The 24,031-nt window shown below is 34.2% G+C and overlaps 1 protein-coding gene across 1 annotated transcript in view; it reads right to left on the bottom strand.

Moving 5' to 3' along the window:
- The window catches only part of LOC150095391 (protein DENND6B), a 480,236-nt gene that overhangs the window by 158,326 nt on the left and 297,879 nt on the right, over positions 1 to 24,031 (bottom strand). The window contains exon 14 of the mRNA XM_090410571.1: positions 11,336 to 11,400. Within this exon, the coding sequence (XP_090266697.1) occupies positions 11,336 to 11,400 (65 nt within the window). The remainder of the gene's footprint in view (positions 1 to 11,335; positions 11,401 to 24,031) is intronic.

The following is a 24,031-nucleotide window of genomic DNA, read 5'->3' on the forward strand; positions in this document are numbered from 1 at the left end:
AGTTTCAATGGACTTATTTGGCATTATTTCTAAGCCTCCAAGGAGTCAGAAAGTTCACTATAGGAGGTTAAACTCTCACAGATCACAATACATATGATGCCTATTCCTGAAAACATTTAGCACTGGAGTATTCATCGTATTTTAATCTTTTACCACTTGCCATGGAAAATAAAAAAAATCTCCTTTTCACTTCCTTACATAACTTGTATACAGTTACCAGGGATGACCTCTCATTCTCTCACCACCTGCTGCCAAATATTTCCTCCTTCCCCTTTATCTCTTTCTTATTTTTATGCATGCTGGATATCTCTTCTCCATGCAATACTCCTATATATCTAACTAATAGGCTCCTCTCACTAACATGCTTGTGGCATGTAGTGCAATCTGCCGACATCTGGGAAAGGAATCCTGATAGTCTGCATACACTGCCTTAGCTCATTCTTCAACAGATGTGCACTCCTGGCTAGAATCAAACAGCTAGTGGGCTTACCTGCATAAGTCAACAGTGTGCAATAATTTTCATTTTCTGTGGTCCAGGAACATGATCCAAAGCTTGCTTTAGAGATATATGGCATCTAGAATTGCTCCAACATTCACTTCAAAGCACTGTCATTACCTATCAAATAGCAAGCATCCATGTGTGTCACTGTTAGTGGGCAAAGAGCTCTGGCACCCCCATTCTCATCTTCTCTAATAATTAATTGTTCATCCCCAAGTTTATCAGGACCTTCAGCTAAGAACAGAAACCACAGACACATCCACTGATATGAATAGTAAGACATAGAAAACATCTGAAATTACTACTAACTATACTTCCTCAAAATAGATTTGATGTCCTATTGGGTAAATGTTACCCTTCTTTATCCAGACAGATAGGTAGAATCCACAAAAGCAGTTAAAAAATTCCATTCAGAAGAGATTCCAGTTGAAACATCTCAAACCTATCCAGTGCAATTCTTTCGTATACCATCTACTGGAAAATACCAATTATAGTACTCCAACACCCAACATTAAATCCCTCCCAAGGAGAGACATTGAAGCAGGGTCTCTTGATATGCTAGAAAAGAGATTTGCTGTGAGCTAATTCAAGGAATGACAACAATATTGAGGTGGCAGTAAAGAGCATGAAAATAAAGAATGCATAAGTAAAATCCCAAAATGACCTAACTTCAAGAGAGAACATCCAGCATACTCTTGAGGATGACAAACATGGAAAGATGAAAAAAATTCAAAAGATCAAAACAGAGAACATTCCATATCATTGTATGTGCTAAAGATGTCCTGACATATGTAATTAAAACTGCGTAAGACTTAATTTTCTCTTCATAAGTATAGGTTTCCTTGTTAATGTAATTGCATTATGAGTAAAAAAATGGAATTAATTCCTTTACATAGTAATAATTTGTTCACTGTATATTGCTTTATATATAATGTGTCTTTTGTAATGAATAACTGAAAGAATGTAAATATTGTCAGATATAATTTCAAATCTCATCATTATAATTTGAAATATCAACTTCTAAGTTTAAATTTGTACATGAATAGTGATAATGTGAAAAAAGTGACTTTCAAATAAAATACCATGATAACTGCTCTCACTTCATAACTGGAACAGATCTCTGAAATATCGTGTGCATAAAATAAATATCAACACACATAGGAAGTTGAGTTTTAATGGGTGTTGGCTTTTCCTAGTAGTCTTTCAATATAAATAGAAGAAATCTGAACTCTGAAGAGGAAAGAAAAAGGAAATGTATGGTTTACACGACTTTTAGAGAAAACCAGCAAAGAAAATCGCAAATGCTATTTGGAATTTTGTACTAGAGCATAGATCATATATGAGTACTTGCAATTTTTATAGGAATGGAGGAGGAGATGATTCTGAAATATTCAGACACATGAGACTGGTGAGTGACAGGAGGATGATAATAATGGGCACCTTTAACTATGGAAATATTGACTGGATGCAGGAAATATCATCTGAGTAAGAAGACCTGCATTTCTTGACTACTCAGGGACAATTATCTTATGCAGAATGTGAGACTTGAGTGTTACATTTAATATTTAATAGTAATGATAAAAGCTGTCACACGATCCCACCAGCTGATGTGATTGATCAAGTCATTTTGATGCAGAGAATGGCTAGCCAGGCACGAGCTTCATAGAACAAGAGAGATATATGGAATTCCAAAGTAGGAGTACAATAAATTTTTACCCATATATAGTACTAATGTACTATAGGTTGATCAGCCAACCCTTTGTGTATGGGCTCAACATAATAAAAATATTAGTGATGCGCAGTGGCTCATTCAGTTGAAAGGGAAAGTAATCAGTAGTGCCTAGGATTCGGTCCAGAATCAATTACTTATGGCAATGCTAAATTGTATTCCTAGGATTCAGAGAATAAATAGAGTAGGAGTGGAATGGATGAATTGTAGAATTATGCAGGGAAAGAGGATGTTATAGACGAGAGATAAAGAACAGGATACCCATGAAGGTGACAAATGTAGTAAGGAAAGAGAAACTGACTTGAAGAGATTGGTTGTAGCAGTAAAGAAAAATTGTTCAGACTTCTATAGTCACATTGTAGTAGAAGAAAGAGTGAATATGGAAGACTGACTTGAGTTGCAGGAGATGGAACATGAGTCACATCTGCTGAAGATATGGTGGAAATGTTCAATGAGTATTTAGTTAGTATTTCATGTAGGAAATTAAGAGTAGTATTGAACAGCAAAGGAAGGAGGATAGAAACTGACAATTCAAGAATGGAAAGTTGTTAGAATATTAAGTAATCATCACATTTATTAAAGGAATGTTCAGAAGAGCTAGCAATGTCCTTGACTTGGCTGTTCAACAGAAGTCTGGCAACAGGAACAGTCCCAGAAGAGTGGAAAGAAGGAATAGTGCCTGTATATAAGGGAGAATCCAAGTCAGTAGTGTTGAACTACAGGCTAGTGTGAATATTAAGTGTAATTGTGAAGGTGTTAGAGACAGAATACAAACAGCATGGATTTGTAAAGAGAAAGTCGTGCTTTAGTAGCTTGGTTACATAAGGTACTAGAATAATGGATGGGGAAATACTTATACAGTGATTTATTTGGATATTGCTAAAGCATTGAGTACTGCATGTTAAACTACTGAAATTTGACAAGATGGGAATGAAGAGTAATTTGGTAGGTTGGTTACAAGGCTGGTTGACTTACAGAAGCCAGTGAGTTGTATATATGAAGTTACACATCCTCAAAAAAAAAAGAAAGATGACAAGTGGGATGCTGCAGGGTTCTGTTCTGGGACCACAGTTGTTTTCCTTATATATCAGCAATATAGTTCATTGAAAGTGTGAAAGGAGATATTCAGTTGTTTGCTGATGATGCTAAATTAGGAAGAGCAATGTAAGGAAAGTCTGATATGTTGTTGTTACAAGAGGATTAGAATAGTTGGTGCTTTGGTCTGAAGAATGGGGATCTGGACATCTTGGTGGATAGGGAATTGAAGTTCAGGGAACATATTGTGAAAGTTGTAAGAGTTACCAAAAAAAAAAACTGCTGCTATAATGTAAAGAATGCTAACATGTACAGATAAGTAGGTAATAGTTCCACTCTATAAGGAGCTAATTCTGTGTACGAAGGTCGGGTATAAGATGTAGAAATGTATAGGGTGCCGATTGCGTGTACAAAGGTCATGTGATTAGCACATTATTATTATTAACACCAGACCTCCATGGAGTCAGAGTCCAGTGATTTGGTGCACAGATCTGATTACCTGGCTAAATTGGTGATAGGGAAACATTGGGGGGGGGGGGGGGAGAGAGAGAGTACAGTGGAGAATAACTAAGATTCTCAGGACTCTGGCATATTCAATGGGTATGAGGAAAGATTGAGGGAATGTGGTCTTCAGAACTTGGTGGATAGGAGGGATGATAGTCTGGTGAGAGGAGCATACCAAAAAGATACAGGGGAATTATTACATAGGATAATGGATAATGCAAGAACAAGAGATCATCATCCCTGGAAACTGTACAAAGGTCATGTGAGCGAAGAAGTGAAAAAGAAATTTTTTGGTTGGCAGGTGGTGAACAAGTGGAATTCAGCGCTAGAGTGGGTAGTGAGTGCTTCTATACTGAATGTGTTCAAGGCAAGATGTGATAATTATAGTGGTCTGTGAGTGTTTGACCTCCTGCATTGAGTCTTTGGATGCCATGGAGGTTGGAAGCAATGCTAAAGTATTTATTTATATCTTAGTTTAAGAATGAAATACTTCTTAAACTTCTTGAACCTGCATATTGTATATTTTCCTTTTAATTAATTATTTTACTTATAGTATTTAAAAGTGTCAAAAGTTAATTATCTTAATTATTAAAAAAAAAGTATATGATTGTTCTGAAACTAGAAAAAAAGAGAGAAATACCATTAGTAACATATACATCTAGAATCAAACTCATTTGCTTAGATTTCTAATAGAAATTTAATACCACTTCAGCTGATATGGCCAACTATTGTAGCTAAGAGACATATACATTTTCATTGATACAGATATAAATGAATGTTTCATAAGAATAAACACACGCATCACATGTAATTTTTACAATACCACATCTCCTTCTGATAAAAAGAACCTTATTCTAAGAAGATAATATTAAAAAAATATCTGAATGGATAATAACATAATTATTCAACCCTTTTACAATTACATCTTCACCTCTGCCAAAAGTTAATTAAAAAAATGAAGAATCAAACAATCGAGTTCCATTTCATCTTGATTCTTTAAACAAAACTTAAACATCTATTCAGCACATATAGAGACCCCCTCCCCAACACATTGAGGAGTATACCAAATTAAACGTATGTGTAATCTGTACAGTGAGGAAAACAGGATGTAATAGTTGACATCAGAAAAAAAAAGAACACAACACACAAAAACTATATCTGCTTAATCCACCATGGAATAACTGGCCTAAACTAAACATGCACTAGAGACCTTCCATAAAACCGATTGGAAAGCACTAAACTCTTACCACACAAAAACGTGGCATGAAAGAAAATTTAAAGAGGCGTGTGAAACATTCTTAAAACAACCAAATTTGGACAACATATATATAACTCTGACAACATTATACATCCTCAGATTGCTTACAGTACTTCTACTAGCACAGGTAACACTAATCTCTACAACTAAAAAAGAAGGAAAAATATCAGATGAACAGCAGCTTTGAAGTAAAAATAACTTAAAAAAGCAAACAGAAGATCCTAGTCTCCTCCCACCTTTTTTTTAAATAAATATATATATATATATATATATATATATATATATATATATACGTGTGTGTGTGTGTGTGTGTGTGTGTGAGAGAGAGAGACAGATTAAGTGAATATCATACGGTCAAATCAATACATGTTAACAAACATGTATGAAATATCAAGACTAAAAGTAAGGTGCAAGAACCAGATGTCAATAATAAGAAAATTGTGATTGGCTGATTTAATTTTTTTTATGTTTCTTTTATTTATTCATTTATTTTTTATTCTTTCTTTCTTTTTTTTACCACAAGAGATCAGGTTATATGAGTTTAGTACTGTTTTAGATCTGATGTAGCTTACTATGATATGCTGCTAGTTTCTGTAATGTAAACATTTCTGAAGATGACTTTAACGTAAAGGTAGAAAAGTAGACTTTTATTATTAAAGTTTTTTATATCAAATGGCAGTTGACTCCATAATCAAATATAATGACAATATTACGCAGTTTTCAGCAGGGGGGGGATGAACTGACTAACTGATTATTATGAAAAATCTGCAGTAAATTTGATCCTATGATATTAAAACATCCCAAAATGTCCTGAAAAAAATATTTATTCAAGATTTATGAAAACCATTCCATAAAAAAAATAATTCTATTTAATGCTTCTTGATTTCTCAACAATTTTTCTTAATACTGCTTCATTGCTTTAAGATCTTTATTGCCATCAGGAATAAAACAACAACAACAAAAACGATGAAAATAAACAACAAAATATGAATATGCATTGGAATTATCATACATCCTTTTAAAAGGAGTGGAAAGAATCTAAGTTGATCTCACTGCACAAGGGTGGTGCAAAGACTATAAAAATATCACTATCTTAAGAGCTAACACAGAAATATTTTGTAATGAACAGAATAGAAGGGATGGTGATGTTTGAGCAACTTACTCACATTTTATAATAATGTTACTCTTGAATTAAACAAGTGTAATGAATATACCATGATACTTTAGGTCTTTGCTAATGCTTTTAACAAGGATACAGCACGAAAACCTGTTACATAAATTTAAGAATATGGTACTGGATTATAAAGTCTTAACATGGATAAGAGAATAGCTGTCTAACCTTATTATTAAAATACTCTGAATTAGAGATAGTTGTTGAAAATGTTTTCAGTTGGTTATACTATAAATTTATATAGGGTTGGTGAGATGGATAGGAGGGTGGTTGACGGAGAGATATCAGAGAGTGGTTTACTCAGGAGTCGAGTCCACAAGACAGCCTGTGACTAGTGGTGTACCACAAGGATCTGTTCTTGGACCACTGCTGTTTAATTTGTTCATAAATGATATAGGAAAGGATCTGAGAGGAACAGTTCAATTGTTTGCGGATGATGCGAAGTTGGGTAGGGCAATAGTGAATGCAGATGACGTCAAAATTTTGCAGGATGATTTGGATAGATTGGAGGTCTGGGCTAGGGAGAATGGATGTCAATTTAATGTGGCAAAATGTAAGGTTATGCATTTTGGTGTGAAAAGATTGGAGGCAGTTTACTGCATTGGTGGAACCGTGCTCCAGGAAATTGATGAGGCACGAGATTTAGGAGTGTTGGTGGATAAGGAATTGAAATTTAGGGGACACATTGCAAAAGTGGCCAAATCAGCTCATCAAATCACTTGGTTGCTGAAGAATACGTTGACAAGCAGGTTATTGTTCCTCTGTATCGAGCCTTGATAAGACCTCATCTCAACTACTGTGCCCAGATTTGGTCACCTAGGTTTCTTCTTGATGGGGAGGAGGTGGAGAAGATCCAGAGGCGAGTGACCAAGATGATACAGGTCTGTGGAATGAACCGTATGAGAACAGGTTGAGGATTTGTGGGTTGCAAAAATTGGTTGATATGCGGAGGAGGGGAGATATGATTGAGACATTCAAATTACTGAAGGGTTTCTATAAAATTAATTCAGAAGATATTTTTGAGAACAGGGCTGGTTGTGGGAGGACTAGGGGACATCCATGGAAACTGGGCAAAAGTGTGGTTAGTAAAGGCGTTAGAGCTGGGTTCTTTACTTTTAGAGTAGTGAATGAGTGGAATGCGCTCCCTGAGTCTGTGGTGGATGCTGTGACAGTGAATGAGTTTAAGGCGAGGTATGATAGATACTGTATGAATGTCGAATAGTTGTGATGAAAATGATTTGGGGCCTCCCTCGATGAGTCTAATGACTCCCCGGAGTTGCCCGTAATAATAATAATAATAATAATAAATTAAAGATACCAAGAAATTATATACGTGGTTTTATCCTTTATCCAAGTGTAAGCAAACAAGCTTATACCTGAACTATTTTCAGGACTGGGGCAACTCGTGGTAAAGGTGTATGACCTCACATCACTTGCCTTAGTATCCCTTAATACAAAAGCACATCTCCTTGATATGTGCTTTTGCATTATGTGGTCTCTCCTTGACCCCAAATGGAGGCAAGGTGAGACCCCAAAAATTCACCAAAATGAGTGAAAGTTTGAAAGCCCAAGTTTGTAAATTCTAGAACTCATTTATTAACAACATGCAATTGAGCTTTCTCCAAATTTAACAATTGTCTTAAAGATTTATAGGTCTACCAATTACAATCAGTGAAACCAAGAAAAGTTTCTCAAAGCTTTTATTTATAAAAAATAAATAAAAGCTTTGAGAAACTTTTCTTGGTTTCACTGATTGTAATGTAATTTCAATTTCACAGTAATGGTTTGAAGAGAGAGAGTGATTGAAAACTATTTCAGTATTCTCATCAATAGAAAATGAGACAGCAAGAACACTATCATATGACAAGATTACTCACAGGAATACACTGCCAGAAAATGCAGAAAAAATAATATTTTGTAAAGTTAGTTAAATAATATCATTCATTTAGAGGCCTAATAAACATATAGCATTACATGTTCTTTTGTTGCTTTTCTGTTTATGAAGTTTTTGGATTTCTCTATAAAACATTTCTTTCTCACCCAATACTTTTTTGTGTGATAAAAGGGGATCCTTCCAAGAATTTAACCTTCAGGCCGCAAAATGCAGATCCACCACTGCATATGGCATGATGATGTTCCTGCTATCCTATCAGAAAATAAGATAGCAGGAATATGGCTAATATTCCAACTTGCAGAAACACCATATGTTGGAATTATGAGAATATCAAAATGGCTCTCAGTATAATGTTAGTATATATACACTTTCCTATGTTATATTATATTCTTTCTTTTAAGGTTACACGGTGATCAGCATTCATATTTATAAATTTAGGGACACAAAACACATGTGTTGAAATGATTATTTTACTAATTATTAATAAAATAACCCTGTATTGAGGTCATCATCAGAAGGATACACGTGTATAGGGAACCAAGCTACATGCTCTTGCACTCTATAAAGGTAAATCAAATCTGTGCTATTAATTAATATTTTTCTTAGCCTAACCTGTAGTGATAATTAAATAAAATAAAATAAAAATAAAAAATAAATAAATAAAAATAATAAAAAATTAAATTAATTAATTAAAAAAATTTTAATAATTAATAAATAAAATAAATAAAAAACTACAATAAACTCTGCTAAAGTCCTCATGTACTAAGATTCTTCTGGAGTTGTACAGTTCAGATTGTTATACTATGATTTTCTTCAGGACTTGTACACCTGGGTGGGCTAGCCTACCCAGGGGTATAGTATACAAAATACAATGATGTAACCTACCATACATAGGGGGAACAGGGCGAACCATCCCAATTAGGAAGGAGGAACACAAACGACACATTAAATACCTCCATTTTGGAAAAACCAGCCTTTCTAACCACGCGCTCCAAACATACCACAGAATCGATTGGGAAAATACAAAGTCCCTACACCGCACCAAAACCTGGTTCGAGAGGAAATTTAAAGAAGCATGTGAAATGCTCAAACATAATCCAAATCTGAACAAAAATGATGGCCTAACCATTCCAAGAGTGTGGAGGACCCATTTGCAACCTTTATAGCAACCAGAACAAGCCAAAGAAAAATCCCACTACAAGAAGACTTGGTGAAGTCCCCCCCCCCCCCCCAACATTCGATAGCAAGTTGAACTGTACAAGGTCCTGAAGAAAATCATAGATAACAATCTGAACTGTACAAATCCAGAAGAATCTTAGTACACAAGGACTTGAGCAGAGGTTATTGTAGTTTTTTATTTATTTTATTTATTAATTATTTAAATTTTATTTAATTAAAAAAATTTTTTAAATTTATTTTTATTTAATTATCATTAGAGGTCAGGCTAAGAAAAAGATTAATTAACAGCGTAGATTTAATTTACCTTTATAGAGTGCAAGAGCATGTAGCTTGGTTCCCTATACACATGTATCCTTCTGATGATGACCTCAATACAGGGGTCGAAACTTCAAGTGTTATTTTATTAATAATTAGTAAAATAATCATTTCAACAAGTGTGTTTTGTGTCCCTAAATTCGTAAATATGAAAGTCATGTTATATTGGTGGGATTATGCTAGAAGAAACTGATCAAGATGGGATCTTGGAGTTTAAGTAGATAGGAAGCATACATATAGCAAACACAACTCAGAGAATAACTGCAATGCTGAAATCAGCCTTGACATGTAAGGATAAGGAAGTCATTTGCCTCTTGTGTGCATGTCCAGTCTGATGATTTACAAGGTGATCCTAATACAGTGGAGAGAATGCAAACGAGTGTTAAAGATGATATTGAGACTGTTGAAGATTTAATAATTTGTGAACTGCAGACACTAGTTGAAAGGAGTGATATGATTGATACTTACAAACTTCTGAATCATACAGTAGATTGAATTTTTAATTTTATGGTAGGTGGAAAGAGTGCATTCATGGAAGTTGAGAATAAATGCAACTGAGAAGGAACTGAGAGCAATTTTCTCTCACAGAGGGGTAATTGATTCGAATGGACTGACTCTGGAGGTGCTGAGTGCAGGCAGAATGATGAATTCAAGCAAACGTGATAGCTGATATGGGTGATATGTGGCCTTGGTTGATGAGTTCCTGAACAAAACAAAGTCTCTTTTAATAATAAAAACATACAGCATTATACATTTTACCTATCTTTTGGTTTATGTGTGTCTTTCACCATGAAAGAGTGTGTGTGTGTGTGTCCTCTTTTGAAATATATATACCTTTTATGAAATATTTATACATACACACTAATCTGGAAACCAAGAGGTCACTACCCAGACCTCTGGGTAGTGACCTCTCCTCATAATGTAATGACAGTATTACATCTCTTAGGAGCTGTGTTTTATATTATGAGAAAATATCAAGAATAGTGAGGGAGCTTGCTCCACCTTTACTTCGAATTGCCTTCGCCGATAGTTTTTCGGCATGAAACTTATAGATCGTAGTTATCGATCTTTAGTTTCGCTTACTGGCTATAAAACAACAAAGGATGTTTATCCCCTAATTTTCTATATTAAGGTGCCAGAAAACTAGCCATTTGGCTTTTTATCTTAACTAGGATGTAGAATTCCTAAAATGATTGTAGGGATAACCTTTAGGCATTAAAATATTCCACTGCTGAGTGGTTTGTTTTGGGACAGAGGATAAGCTGATGTTCAGACAAGATATTTATGATTACCCCAAATCAAATAATGCATATCTCGAATATCTTGTCTGATAACTACACGTGTGTATCTGGGTGGTCGTGAAATATGAGTTCAGAATGCTACTTTCACATGAGACCAAACTCACCTTTAGTTGCTCAAGTGATATGCAGCAAAATGAAGAGAAGAAAGCATTTATTTATTTATTTATTTTTAATGCCAGATGAGCCAGTTATGCAAGAAAAAGTCTGCAATTAAATTTATTTCAAGAATGGAAATCCTTATAAACAGACCTGGATCTTATAAATTAAGACCAGTGAAGCCTGATATTAAAAAAAAAGAAAAGGAAAAAAAAAAAGCCAAATTAAGCAAATTTTTATTATATCATTTATCAAGTTACAGGTTTGTAACCTGATAAATTAAGGTTCCACTGCATTGCATTGCATTACACCTTATTACCAGTTAAACTATAAATTAAAAATTCTCAATCTTACCTTTATTAGCTTTTTCAAAACTGATTTATCCTTATGAAGAAATGGTTTATATCTTGTATAGAGTCCTGAAGATAGAAAAATACACATATACAAATAACTTTTTGTGAAACTAAGAAGAAAACTAAGTAAGGCAAAAGTATACTAAAATTATTAAGCATCATACTTATGTGAAATCTTATTTTTCAGATAAGAGTTTTCAGCTGTTTTCATTATTAGTGATTTAAAAAAAATTTACATAGAACCAGAACAGAATAATTAAATAAAATCACACATTATAATAATGATGCGTATATCTTAATGCAGGAAGAGAGCTCCTTAGAGTCCATCAATAGGAATTAGAGAAAAGATTTATATAGATAATTAATTAAAATTATTCCAGAACCAGGAGAATTAAATGTCAATCTTATTTAGGTGTCAAGTATGTACCAGAGCTTTATAGCTATCTTTGTAGGTTTTGGAAGTTCATTTTCCACTTGGTTAGACTATAATAAATTTAGTTTAATCCTTTACCCAAGTGTAGGCAAACAAAGTTTTCGCCTGAAGTAGTTCAGGACCGAGGCAACTCGTAGTAAAGGTGGACCAAGCTCTCATCACTCCTTGTCTCAGTATCTCCCATAATGCAAAGCACATCTCCTTGCAGACATTATAAAGCTATGCATTAAGGGGAAGGGCCACTATCCAGACCGGTTTCAACCTTTATTGAGATCTCATCAGTGGGAGGAAGACCCAGAAGTGGTAATACTATGTATCACCACTTCTGGGTGAAAGAAAAAAAAAACATAGTGATACCTACTACAACAAAATTAGGTATATTATGAAAAAAATATAAAATATCAGATCAGTGGCAGTTTATGGCAATCACATTCCAAAATATTATTATTGGCAAGCAGCCTGAATATAAAAGCCAATAAATCTTATTGTACACATATTAAATCATTATTCAAAGTTTTAATTTCTCTGTTATCAGTTCTACATTATGCTTTTAATATTTATGGTTTCATAAAGTACAGCTTGCTGTTTCATGCATTATATCTTATTCAGTGGTGCATAAGGAAGGTATTAAAGCTTTTATCTCAAAAGGTCATTGACTCCATAAATTATATATAAAGACTGCTGTTCAATGTTTAATTTCAGTGAATGAAATGAAGCTTGCTGTCATTAAAAGATACATATGGTTTTTAATTAGTAATATTGTATAATTTGTTATATTTAGTTTACTAACCACCCAAATGGCTAAACGGATATAATATATTAAGAATATAAGCTTTATATCCATGTGATTACAATAGTATTCATTATCATCACGAACTATGGGCTAACTGCCCATTGGTGTCAGATGCCTCCTTCGCTATTTCTTCCACCTTTCTTTGTCCAGTCCTTTATGTCATTTATCCATTCTCTGTATGGTCTACCTTTTCTGTTTACACCATCCATAATACCAAACATAAATGTCTTTATCTTCTAGCCCTCACTCATTCTAAAGATGTGTCCTGATAGAGCTCTTCATTTGTGATTTTCTGTACCCATCTTATTCTTAGAATCTTCCTGTAACAAGTTCTTTCAAATGTCAAAATTCTTTTTCTTGATTCCTTATTTATCATCCATGTTTCAAGATCCATATAGTACACCGCTAAAGATGCATGTTTCCAGTACTCTTAGTTTTATTTGCAGGCTGATCACTTTAATTTTCCAGATGTTATCCATGGGCTTCAGATTTGTTCTTCCCTTTGCAATCCTGATCTTTATTTCTTTTTTACAGTCCAAATCATGCGTCATTTTACTTCCCAAATATATGAATTGTTCCATTTTCTATATCAATTCCATCCACTTGTATCTTTTGTTTCATGTTCTTCTCACCAAATACCATTGTTTTCGTTTTTTCCAAGTACATAACTAGTCCAAATCTCTTCCCATCCTCATTTAACAGTTTCAGTTTTTTTTTTTTTTGTAGTTCTCTTTCATCTTCTTCAATAATAACAATGTCATCTGCAAATCTCAGATTGTTAATTCTCATTCCATGCACTGATATTCCTTTTGCATCTTCCTTCATTTTATTCATTGCTCTTTCAAAATGTGCAATGAAAATGCTTGGTGATATTAGGTCCCCCCCCCCCGTCTAGTACCTCTGCTTGTTCTAAACCATTTCCCCAAATCATCACCTATTCTAACTGCTGCAACTGCATTCTAATAAACATCTTTTAATATAGCTATTAGTTTTCTATCAATTCCATAGGATTCTAGCACTGCTAATGTCACTTTCTGGTCAATACAGTCAAATGCCTTTTGAAAATCAACAAAGCAAGCATATATATTTTTGTTTTTTCTTCTAGCTTTCTCTGCTATTAAGTGCATTGCCAAATTCTGTTGAATTGTAGTTCTATCTTTCCTAAATCCTGCTTGCTCATCTTCAAGGTATGCTCCCAGTTGTGTTTTCAATCTTTCTGTAAATATTATTATTATTATTCGTGACACCTCCAAGGAGTCCTAAGACTCATCGCGGGAGGACACCTACAACTGTCTCAACCACTACACCGAACCTCTACTACGAATCATCTCCATCAACACCATCTACTGCCCACCTCCACCACTACCACAACTAGTATTTTTTGTCTGTAAATTGCGTGTGTTCTGAAGGGCCGATTTGTCTGTATGCAGGATGAAAAACCCGAGTTTCCGGGAGAATAAACCCTGCTACTTCCGTATGAGATCGGCTAACTCACCTCCGATTAAAATCGTCCAGATAAAGATTCCTCCCGTCGCGACGAGAATCGAACTTAGGCTTATTCCAATCGAAGGGTGCAATGTACCGTTGTTCTTCCAATTGCGCTATGGAGGCCCTATATATCATCATCACTTTACCAAGGTGACTTGTCAAGGCAAATGGTTCTATAATTTTTAAATTCTAGCTTATTTCCTTTCTTGTATAATGTCACTAATATCAATTTCACCCACTCCTCTGGCATTTTCTCTTCTTTCCATACCATATTACATAGTTGTGCATTTCTGTAACCACGCTTTCGCCATATTTAATCATTTCTCCAGTGATGTTATCGTTACCAGGACTCTTGTTGTGTTTTAGCCATCCTATTGCTTTTTCTACCTCTCCTCTTAAAATGTCCATATCGTGCTCATTACCTGATGGTGATATCTGCTTCAAAATCTTCAGTCAGTTTCCCAACACTAACTAAACCCAGTTTTTCTTCATATAACACTACAGTATCTTGTCCATCGCTGTACAATTTTATCTTTATTCTTTAATTTTTAATTTGTCCACACTTTTAAGTTTCTTTTATAACATCGTTCTGTACCTTCTTCTTATTTCTGCTTCACTTATTCTTGCTGTATATCTTCGTTTCTGATGGGGTTTATATTTTCATTTTAATTTCAACTTGATGTTTACAATCACTACATTTTGAAAAATTATGGAGACAACTACCGTGTTATAGAGTAAAACTTTAGTTTAATATAAATCAAAATCAACACTCGACCTTCATATCAAGGTCATCCTCTGGAGCATACACGATATATACAGAAAAACAAGCTGCACGACAATCTAGGTCTCTTCTAAAGTTACTGACTAATCATTACTACAATTATTGGCCTGACCTCTGGCGAAAAAAAAAAAAAAAAACCTTTACGATATCAAAGCTAGAGTCTTATTATTATTATTATCTATTAGGTTACAAAACTAAGAGTTGGGCTGCAGAGCAACAAGTTTATTTATATATATATACAGGTAGCCCTCAATTTACGATGCCGTTACGTTCCAACCTCTCCATCGTAAGTAGATTCTGACTTCAGTCGAGGACTTTTGTTAATTCTTGATTTGTTTGATTTCTGTTATAATATTTTCATAAATTAGGTTTCTATATAACTTAAAATGGTGAAAAATGTATAAACTTACATATGTGCTAATAAATAATTTATAAATTATTTATTAGCACATACAAATACATAAATACAAAATTAAGAAAGAAAAATTTAAGAAAAAAATACATAAACACATATCAAAAATGGTACACTTACTTTAATTTGAAATTCCTTTAAATATTAGTTAACATAAACAAAAAGAATTTATTAACAGTGTCTTTAAATAAACAGGTGAAAACTGTCACTTACAAGTAGGATTATGTTCTCCATGTCAGGGGACTAGCCTGACGATGGAATAGTTCAGTGGTAGGGCTGCTACCTTAAGGCTTCTGAACTAGCCTTCTTCCGAATTTAAACCCATAGGAGGAATAGGGTATATTGAAGGGGAAAGAGTAGATTATAGAAGAAATATGGTAAGGTTTATTGAGAGGGTATAGTTGTAAGGCCAGAAATGAAAAGACCCCATGGCCCTCGAGTACTCTAATAGCATAAGGGTCATAAAGTAAGAAGAGTTGGCTGATAAGGCCTTATAGGAAAGATTAAAGTAAGCGGATCTTCCTCAAAGTAGAAGAAGGAGAGGATAGATCCAGCTAGGGGTCCATGGGAGTGCCGCTTCCCTTACAATCAAGATGACTGCCCCTTATGGCAATCATCTTAATTGTAAGGGAATATAAAAGAAACATATTATTTAACATATTAAAAGAAAGACAAATACCAAATAATATCCTAAAAGCTATCACAAGTATATATGAAAATAATCAAATACAAATAAGATTAAATCATGAGCTATCATATACAAGAGAGATAAACCAAGGGGTCCGACAGGGATGTCCCCTCTCAGCAACTCTTGTTAATATCTATTTAAATGAAATAATAATAAAATGGAGTAAAAATTTACATCAAGGAATTAAACTTTCACCTACAGTTAACTTAAACACTCTCCTCTTTGCAGACGACCAAATAATAATTACAAATTCTGAAGATAACTTACAGAAAGCTATTTTAAATCTAAATGAGATATCCAAAGATTATGGTATGATAATATCAACGGAAAAATCAAAAACTATGGCCTTTAAAGGACAAGATCCAGCAAGAACTAAAATAGTAATAGATAACAAGATCTTAGAACAGGTGAATTCATTTAACTACCTAGGATGTATGATCACATATGAAAATGAAAAAGATATAAATGTAAAAATTGCAAAATATTTAAAAATAACAGGTGTAATTAACTCTATATTTAAACCAAACCTAGTTCAAAAACAAACCAGGCTAAAAGTATACAATACATTAGCCTTACCGGTCTTAATGTATGGAAGCGAAATTTGGACAATAAAACAAAAAGACAAACAAAGATTAACAACAGCAGAAATGAAGTTTATGAGAAAAACTGCAAAGTATACCCTATTTGATCACAAAAGAAACGAAGATATTATGAAAGAATTAAACCATGAACCAGTAATAGAAAAAATTAAAAAATATAAACATAAATGGATGGAACATGTTCAAAGAATGAAAACAGAAAGATTACCAAAACAAGCCTTAAAGTACAAGCCATTAGGGAAAAAGAAAACCAGGCCGTCCTCTGAAACGATTCAACGATGACTTCTAAGGCCATGCTAGGCCTAAATCCTTGATACGTATGATGATGATGACAACTGTCACTTATTTGAACAATATGGTTATTTCTAGCAGGAGTATCTTTTTTAATCAGAAAATTGGTTATTGTTGTCTGTTGGGTTTTTTCTTTTTTTCTTCATATATTTCGCGATAACATCCGACTGTTTCTCGAATTTGCTTTTCGACTTTGGGGAAGCGATCAGTGTCTTGATCCATATTTTCGAGTAGCTGAAGTCCTTGATTCAGTTTAGAAAATACTTCAGATAATCCTTTTACAGTAAATTTTTTTAATGATTTCTCTTCTTCATCTTCCTCGTTATTCCTTTCTTCTTCTACAACTCTTTCGATTTGGAAAATCAAGTCTTGATCAGTCACAGTTCACCTTCTTCGTGATCTGCTAATTCTTCTATATCGGTAATATTGATTTCTAAATTCAGTTTTCTTGCAATTTCAACAATTTCTTCGCCAATTTGTTCTAACATACAATGTGCATTGTACTCTTCAAGTGTCTCATGCGGTAGTAACTTCTTCCAAATTCCTCGCATACATTGTTCCGATACTTCCTTCCATGAAGTTCCAATGTTCTGGATACATTGGTTAATATTGTAATTTTTCCAAAAATCGCGTAATGTTATAACATCATTGTCCATTGCAGTTATTGCTTGAGAAAATGTAGTTTTCAGGTAATATGTCTTGAATGTAGCAATCGAACCTTGATCCATAGGTTGAATCACAACTGTTGTATTGGGTGGTAGATACATCACATTTATATTTTCATTCAAATTGCCGATGTGAAGAGGATGTCCTGGAGCATTGTCAAACAGCAATAGAATTTTAAAACGAATGTTTTTTTCAAGACATTAGGCACGTATTTCTGGAATAAAACAATTTAAGAACCATGTTGTAATAGGTTTCACGGTATGATAAGAACACAGATGGTTAAGAAAATAATTATTTATTAACTTAAAAGCTAATATTTCGCTGGTATTATATCCATATTAGGACTTTAGTCTTGTGTTGCACGCTGCAATCACTTATACTAGCCCCACTGTTACACCAGATTGTGGTTGTTTTGCATTTGTAACAAACTTTGTGTTGTGTGCTCTGAAGATGCTAGATATAATACCAGCGGAATATTAGCTTTTAAATTAATAGTTATTTTCTTAACCATCTGTGTTCTTATCATACCTTGAAACCTATTACAACATGTCTGACAAACACATAAGCCTATCCACGCGTATAATTTAAGAACCAATCTTCGAATAAAACAATTGTCATCCAAGCCTTAGGATTACTCCTGTAGTAAACCGGCAATTTATTCTTGTCAATGTTTTTCAAAGCTCTGGGGTTTTGTGAATGGTAAACAAGAAATGGTTTTAATTTTAAACCAGCAGCATTTCCTCCAAGAAGAAGTGTAATCCTATTAAATGCCTTAAATTTAAATGCCTTAAAACCAGGTGCCGATGTAGCTTCTCTGTGAATGTAAGTTCGTTCTGGCATTCTTTTCCAGAACAGTCCGGTTTCATCTACGTAAATCTGCTCTAACAAACAGCCTTCATCTTTTATCATCTCTTTCAGATTTTTCTTGAAAATTTCAGTACTTTCAAAATCGGAACTAGGAGCTTCTCCCATTATTCGTATGTTATGTATCGGCTTTTGAATCGATAAAACCAATCTTAACTAGCGTTAAATGTATGCTCGCCGTATTTATCTTCTTGTTGTTTCCTTAAATTCTAAAATAGGCTGTTTGAATCGTAAACAAACTGAGGAATATTCTTGTTGATTTGATCATCTATCCATATCATTAAAAGATTCTCCATTTCATGAATTGGCCCCTTCTCTTTTTTTCGTTAAATTTGTACATTTTATATTAATTGCCCCTTTAGCTGCCTCCATTATTCTTGATTTATCTTTTATGATTGTTGAAACAGTTGAATGCGATAGTTTTTCTTCTCGTGCTATTTCACTGACTTTCTTTCCTTATTAATATGCTTTAATGACCTTCATTTTAACATCTAAACTTAAAGCTTTAAGTTTAGATGTTATAGACAGACCTAATTATCACCTAGCCGAGAAATTAGCGTCAACACTCAAGGAGTTGGTAAGTCATTCCCCTTCCTATATAAAGAACACACAACACTTTATAAATAAAATTAAAAACATAACACTCGGCAAAGATGATTTATTAGTTAGTTTTGATGTTTTTGCCCTTTTCACAAATGTCCCAATCAGTGACAATTCTCCTATGGAACAAATTTCCGCCTGACATTATGGCCCTCTTTGTCCACGTACTACGTTCCAGTTACTTCGTGTGGCAAAATAAATGTTACCTACAAAAAGAAGGTATGGCCATGGGCTCACCACTATCCCCGCCAATTGCTAACTTTTATATGGAAACTTTTGAGCAAAGTGCTCTCGATTCCTTTACTCTAAAACCTACAGCGTGGCTTAGACAACCCATTCCTTAGCCACCTGAACAAACAACATGAATGCATAATATTTACTATCGAAATTGAATATCAGAACTCACTCCCATTCCTGGATACACTGGTCACACGTCTTTCCTCAGGCAGTCTATCCTTCAAAGTTTACCGCAAACCGACACATACTGGCCAATATATACATGCTAACTCATATCACCACTCATCGCAAAAATTTGGAGTCATTAACAGCCTTAAAAACAGAGCTATAACAATTTGCTTTAATCAACAAGCTCTTAAACAAGAATTAAAAATTATTAGCAACACATTTATAAATAATGGATATAACAAAAATACTATAATAAACTTAAGAATAAAGAGCTAATAAGCTTCATTTCGGCAATGAAAACATTACTTAAATCAGAACTTTACCACCTTTGCAACGAGCTGCCCGGTATTGTACTACGTACTAGGATCACTTGCATTGGCTAACGCTAGTGTCGCCGATACTTTATAGTTTACTATATTCGGTAAGAAACTCTCTGATTCTGATCTTTGAGTTTCTTATTCGGTTTTAAAACTATGCGGGATTTAATATCCCCTTAATTTAAGTACTATTAATAAAGTTCTTCATAAAATGTCATCAAAAAAAGAATATAGATTACAGTAAAACCATGGCCATCCCATACATTAAAGGGTTATCAGAAAAAATCAATAGAATCCTACACCATTATAATCTCATTGTCACTTTTAAGCGTATTTTAAAATTAAAAAAAAAATTCAACTCCTCTAAGGATCCTCTCATCCCATTGGCACATCCTGGAGTTTATTGCATCTACTGCACTTGTAACTTACCTTATATTGGTGAAACTGGACGTACAATCCCTATACGTAACAAAGAACACAAAAGACACATTAAAAATAACGATTTTGGTGAATCAGACCTCTCAGATCACGCTCTCAACATCCTACACCAAATTGATTGGAAAAGTACCTGTTCTCTACATCATACAAAAACCTGGTATGAAAGAAAATTTGAAGTCTGTGAAATTCTGATTAACCACCCTAATCCCAACAATAATGGTGGCATAAAAATTCCAAGAATTTGGATGGCACATATTCAGCCCACTTAGTATCTAGCATACTTTAGGAAACCATTCCATACCAATTGGTTGAAATATATATGTATAATCACATTTTTTTTTAAATATATATATATAAACTTGTTGCTCTGCAGCCTTACTCTTAGTTTTGTAACCTAATAGATAATAATAATAATAATAAGACTCTAGCTTTGATGTAGTAAAGGTTTTTTTTCACCAGAGGTCAGGCCAATAATTGTAGTAACGGTTGGTCAGTAACTTTAGCAAACCATGTAGATTGTAGTGCAGCTTGTTTTTCTGAATATATTGTGTATGCTCCAGAGGATGACCTTGATATGAAGGTCGAAACATTGAGTGTTGATTTTGGTTTATATTAAACTAAAGTTTTACTCTATAACACAGTAGTTGTCTCCATAATTTTTCAAAATGTATTCTGATCACCGTGTAAGCATGAAAGAAAGGATTTGCAATCACTAATTATGATCTGAGTCTATATCTGCTCCTTGAAAAGTTCAACACTGCTGTACTGATATTATCCACCTTCTTTTAATCCTAATCATATCAATCATGTTCTTAGTTTTCGCATCATTTGATCACCACATCCATTTTCTACACTCCTTTTGCTGGAATCTTGTTACAGATCATCATCTTAGGGTCCATAGCAAATTCTAATATTTTTTCACCTCGTTCATTTCTTTCTCTGAAACCATATTTTCCCATGACTCTTTCCCAACCATCATTATCTATTCCGACTTTGGTATTTCAATCTCCTTCAGTAATATCCTCATCTGTGCTGTCAGAGGTGGGTGCATATATCTGGACTATTGATATATTAAATGGTTTTGCTTGAAATCTTGCTGCTATGATCTGGTCATTGACTGGTTTGTAGCCATAACAGTGTCTCTCTAGCTCTTTTGTTAAGAAGGAAGCTAACTCCTGCCTGCTTCATGCTTGGTGTCATGCCTTGATTATATGACTTCACATCCAGTTATTTATTATTATTATTATCATTGTTATTACGTGACACCTCCAAGGAGTCCAACAGCTCATCGAGGAAAGGCACCTGCTCTACATCTCCACCACAGCACACTCCACACTCCGTATCCACCAACTACAGCGAACTGCAACTACAGGGGTATCTTGCTAATCCGAACTAATAAAAACCGTGCTCGTTCAGATTAGCAAATTTTCCCCAAGAGACAACAATAACTAGAGTTTAAGAGACAAAAATAATCAGATTCTAATGGTACATCAATTTAATTCTGTAAATGAATGAAGTAACTGATAGAAGAAACAACTACTGTTTTTTTTTCTGTCAGTTAAATAATACAGTACACAAGTTTATTTTGGTAAAAAATTTAGTTTGTATGTACCTGTATTGTTGAGGATTCTGATTTAATAAAATTGCATAGTTCTGTACATGACTTAATTTGTGTAAAAAATATCACTTTCTTGTACACAACACAAAAAAAAAATTCACAAAATAGCACAAAAAGTTTTTTATTTCTTTGTAAAAAAGTCACCGATTTTCTTTTGCTTCTTGGAAGCTAAACTTTTTTTGAATGCTTCTCGGAGCTGCATTAGCAATAAAATTTTATGGAATGGCGTATCATTCTGCTTAGCCCATTCTATACACACATTAAAACTGTCAACTGCCTCTTCGTGTTTTACTTTTTTTTCCTCGAGTTCTTTATCGTCATCATCATCTTCTAATTCATTCTGCATCGTCATATTTATAATTTCAGCATCTGATTTGATTTCGACTTTCGGTTCTACCCGTAATCCATTCTGTAACATCCGTTTGTAAAATTTCAACATCTGGATTTATATTTTTTTTTACGAAAATTATGCACGTTTTGAATGTCCTCTTTTGGTGTATCACCGAAGTTATCTTGGTAAATTTTCGAAGGGCACAGTTTTTTCCATGATGCTCAAATTGCTTCAGGTTCGACGGCTTCCCAAGCAAATGTGAACACACAATAAATCAAAATAGGCCTACAGTATAACCGTACAATCAACAGTATGAAAAAATACTGTATTGTAATAATAATAAAATAAATAATAATTATTAAAAAAAATAACAGTACGCAAAATAATAATACGTATTAAATAAAACCTTTTTCGTTTCAAACTACAGTTCGGATTACTGGAGGGTTCGGACTAAAGAGGTTCGGATTAGCGAGATACCACTGTACCATCATTATCTACACCAATGCCATCTAATGCCCACCACCACCACCACTAGTATTTTCACAGACAATCACAAACATCCATGCCATGGCAGGATTTGAACCCACAGCCTTTTAGCTGGAGATTGGATACACTAACCATTCAGCCAACCAGGCTGGCAATTATCTCTTCTGATGATGTTCATTGCATTGGAGGGTTCGGACTAAAGAGGTTTGGATTAGCGAGATACCACTGTATCATCATTATCTACACCAATGCCATTTACTGCCCACCACTAGTATTTTCACAGACAATCACAAACATCCATGGCAGGATTTGAACCCACAGCCTTTTAGCTGGAGATTGGATACACTAACCACTCAGCCAACCAGGCTGGCAATTATCTCTTCTGATGTTCATTGCATCGCCACCAGTCCTACTATGTCACCCCGATATCTCTTAATTTCCTCGTGAAGTAATTCTAGTTTTCCTGACATCCAAAGTGTCTGTACATTCCATGTTACCGATAAGAGTTCTGTAGTTTCAGTTTCTGTTTCCTTTTAGTATTCCACTTTTTGATCCAACCCCGATCGCTCAATTGGTATCGTGGACCTTCGGGCGATGTCCGAATTGGCATGTTGTAGCTGTCGATCATATAAGCATCAGATAACAATCATGTTTTTTCTTTACTGTAAGAGCATCGACACTCATCTGATCAATCCTCCTCATTTATCCAGGCTTGGGACTGGCATGAGATCCCCTAAGGATTCCATGGTGGCTTTTTGCTTTGCTTCCTAGCAAATCAGAATTAACTTATAGCAGATTATTCAGTGCCTTAAAGGGCTTATGCTCATCATTAGATCCCGAAACATTAATGGTTGACTTTGAGAAAACAACTTATCAATGCTTTTTCTAACATATTTACATCAACAACTATAACAGGTTGTTTATTTCATATGGCACAAAATCTTTATCGTAAAATTGTTGCCATTGGTTTGAAGTTACGCTATCAAACAGATGCTGAATTCAACATGAAAATTAAATGCTTCACAGCATTAGCATTTCTTCCAATGAGCGATGTTACTGATGGATTTTTGGTGATCTGCAGCAAAATGTTAAATTTTGCTGCACAATTTTTAAATCGTTTCATTATGATATGTATCACTGACATTAACCTTAATAAAGATTTGCCTTTTAATGATTTTATAATACCCTTTATCATCCATTGAATACTTACAAACATTTGATACAAAATGTTTTACGGCAAATTTTCCTAGAATCCAAGAAGTGTTTGTGTCAAAAGGGATATAGGAGTGCTGAGTGTGAAAAATAAAAAAAGTGCAGGAATGTGGTAGAAAATGAAGGGAGAAATATTGAAATAAATGAAACATAAATGATGCAAATGAATTAGAAGATGATGGCAAAAAAGAAGTGAAGCATGGTGAGGAAAATAACAGGATGACTATAATAAGTAAAATAGAACACTTATCAAAAGTCTTTAATAAGACAAAGAC

Source organism: Typopeltis vanoorti, chromosome 20, assembly GCF_054136105.1.
Source record: "Typopeltis vanoorti isolate ZY-2024b chromosome 20, IOZ_Tvanoo_1.0, whole genome shotgun sequence".
Classification (NCBI taxonomy): Eukaryota; Metazoa; Arthropoda; class Arachnida; order Uropygi; family Thelyphonidae; genus Typopeltis; species Typopeltis vanoorti.